Source organism: Vespa crabro, chromosome 9 (genome assembly GCF_910589235.1).
Source record: "Vespa crabro chromosome 9, iyVesCrab1.2, whole genome shotgun sequence".
Lineage (NCBI taxonomy): Eukaryota > Metazoa > Arthropoda > Insecta > Hymenoptera > Vespidae > Vespa > Vespa crabro.
Window position 1 is genome coordinate 1652243 of NC_060963.1, and position 2758 is coordinate 1655000.

Consider the following 2758-nt stretch of genomic DNA (forward strand, 5'->3'; position numbering starts at 1 on the left):
TTTTGTTTTTGTTTCTTTTTCTTTCTTTCTTTTTTTCTTTCTTTTCCTTTTAAAATCGAACAACGACAAAGAACGCATTACAATATTATTCCATTGACTGATCTACAAAAGAAGTCTGTGAACTTTCGGGTCATCTCTTCTACATTTACACGTTCCCTTTGTACGAGATTAATAAAAGAATGAAAAAAAAATAAAAAAAGGAAACAAAAATATATACACACATATATATATATATATTATTACTATATATATAGTAACTTCTCTCGGAATGGATGGAAATATAACATGCGATAGAAATAAATATCACAATTTATGATTTATTTATAATTTGCTGATTTCGGATATCATTATTTCGTTTCGTTTCTCATTTTCGCTTTTGTTTAATGTTTTCATCTTCATTAAAAATAAATCAAAAGTCACATTAAAAGCGTCAATCATTCCATTTAGATATATGCATATCAAAGAGAAAAATTAGTGATAAGAAAAAGAAGAGTAAAGAGAAATGATAAAAAGAAAACAAAAGAAAAAAAAAAAAAAAAAGAAGAAGGAAAAAAAATAAAAACAAAGAAATTTTTTTGACCCACTTAAAATCTCAATACAAATCGATGAAATGTTAAAGACGACGACGACGACGACGACGACGACGACAACGACGACAACGACTTATTTACAAATTCGCGTATAGATCGAATCTCTTGTACGCTCCTGGGGCATGCGCATAAATGGATTTGTTAGGAGTATGAAGAAATGTGATCGTGGAATAGTAAGCGACATGTCAGATACATATAATATTTTTTTCTTTCTGTTCTGTATTTATAAATAAAATAGAAATGGCGCATAAATATACATATATATAGATCGGGGTGATCGATAAAGAGAAAAGAAGAAGAGGAAGAAGAAGAAGAAGAAGAAGAAGAAGAAGAAGAAGAAGAAGGAGAAGGAAAGAAAAAAAAAAGAGGAAAGAGAAAAAAAAAGGAAACATGTGATGGGTCATTGTTGTGAAGGTGAATGTACTAAGTTTTTTTTTTTCTTCGGTGAAGAAAATTCTTCGAAAGAAAAGATTGTGAACATTGATTAGCAATAGCAATGAGGCCGAGGACGAGGACGAGGACGAGGAAGAGGACGTGGAAGAGAAGGCCGGCAACCCTCGCAGTACAGGTATCGTCGCGTTGCTGTATACACGTATCATCATTGGAAAGCTCCTCTCTTCTCTCATTCTAAACTGACATCCTCATAGAATCGATATTGTCGTGAGACTTATATTTTGAGAGAAAGAGAGAAAGAGAGAGATAGAGAGAGAAAGAGGGAGAAAGAGAGAGAAAGAGAGAGAAAGAGAATTAGCTTGCGCGCGCATACGTACACGTGTTTTTTTGTGTCTGTGTGTATGTATGTGTGTGTGCGTGCGTGTGTATTTATCGAATATTATTAAACGAAATTATTTTTCATTCGTTAATTACGTTCATTTTTAAATAACATAAATTCATTCGACTTTCTAATTTATTCAATTATTTATTCGTTTATTTATTTATTGGTTCGTTCCTTCGTTCGTTTATTTTAATTATTTATTTATTCAAGTTTTTCGTAGAAACAGTAAAAAAAAGAAAAAGAAAAAAGTATATAAAGGGGATATAATCATTTTCTGTTTCTATTATTTTTATTTGAATTTTATCCCCTTTTCCTTTTCTTTCCTTTTTTACGTTTCGATTGAAAATCCACATCATGTCAGAAACGAAGGATCTGAGAAATGTGAAAGAAGAGGAGATTCAAAGGTTCCTCGATTCCTTCGATATCGTCCTGTCGGATTGTGACGGTAAGATTAGAAATAAATATTATATTTTTCATTTAATTGAAATTATTCATTTTTCTGTTTCTCTTTTTCTTCTTCTTCTTCTTCTTCTTTCTCCCCATTTTCCTTTTTTTTTTTTTTATTCCTCTTTATACCTTTCTCCTTCTTCTTCTTCTTCTTCTTCTTCTTTTTACCCTTTTTTCGTGAACGACACAGGTGTTCTCTGGCACATCGATTCGCCCATTGAAAATAGTATCGAAGCTTTGAAAAAATTGCAAAGCTTCGGAAAGAAGATATTTTTCGTGACTAACAATGCAACGACCGGTACAAGAAAAATTTGTGAAAGACTTCGTATTAATGGTCTCGAAACTAAAGATGTGAGTAATTAGATTATGTTCTCAATTAATGTCATTCCAAAATCCATTTATTCATGCCAATGATTTTTTAATTATTGTCGATCTATATGATCGTCGATATCAATCGATTTTTTATATCTATTTGCATTTGTTAATTCTACCTATATATATATATATATATATATATATATATATATATATATTTTGTTTTCTTTAAAAAAAAATAGAATATAACATTTTTATGGATCGATAATAACATATTTAAAGATACATATAGCAGGAAATAATTATCTTTTGTACAATAATGTATTACTCATGATCATAAATGTTAGGCCAAACAATTGACATTTAAACGAATGATGCAGCAGTGAGGTTAAAAAATATATTTTAAAGAGAGGTAGAGGGAGAAAGATAGAGAGAGAGAGACGATTTGTCTTATTAGGTTAAAAAAGATAATATTATCAGTAGCTTGTTATTTTTTCATTCGATTATGCGAATTTGTTATTTCGATTATTCGACTGAAGTTATCAAACGGATGGAAATATTCCAATATCTAAAAAGTATAATGTAAATGATTACTAATTAACATTAGCTCTTTTATTTTCAGGAACAAGTC

At 29.9% G+C, this 2758-nt stretch overlaps 2 protein-coding genes across 2 annotated transcripts in view; both read left to right on the forward strand.

Annotated features, from left to right (window-relative positions):
* The first annotated feature begins 562 nt into the window (after positions 1 to 562).
* The window catches only part of LOC124426988 (mitochondrial amidoxime reducing component 2-like), a 9535-nt gene continuing 7339 nt past the window's right edge, over positions 563 to 2758 (forward strand). Inside the window, exon 1 of the mRNA XM_046969361.1 lies at positions 563 to 1158. Within this exon, the coding sequence (XP_046825317.1) occupies positions 1087 to 1158 (72 nt within the window). The 5' untranslated portion in view covers positions 563 to 1086. The remainder of the gene's footprint in view (positions 1159 to 2758) is intronic.
* The window catches only part of LOC124426991 (chronophin-like), a 2381-nt gene continuing 1219 nt past the window's right edge, over positions 1597 to 2758 (forward strand). Inside the window, exons 1-3 of the mRNA XM_046969366.1 lie at positions 1597 to 1810; positions 2003 to 2163; positions 2750 to 2758. The exon at positions 2750 to 2758 is cut by the window's right edge and continues 129 nt beyond it. Coding sequence (XP_046825322.1) covers positions 1720 to 1810; positions 2003 to 2163; positions 2750 to 2758 — 261 coding nt within the window. The 5' untranslated portion in view covers positions 1597 to 1719. The remainder of the gene's footprint in view (positions 1811 to 2002; positions 2164 to 2749) is intronic.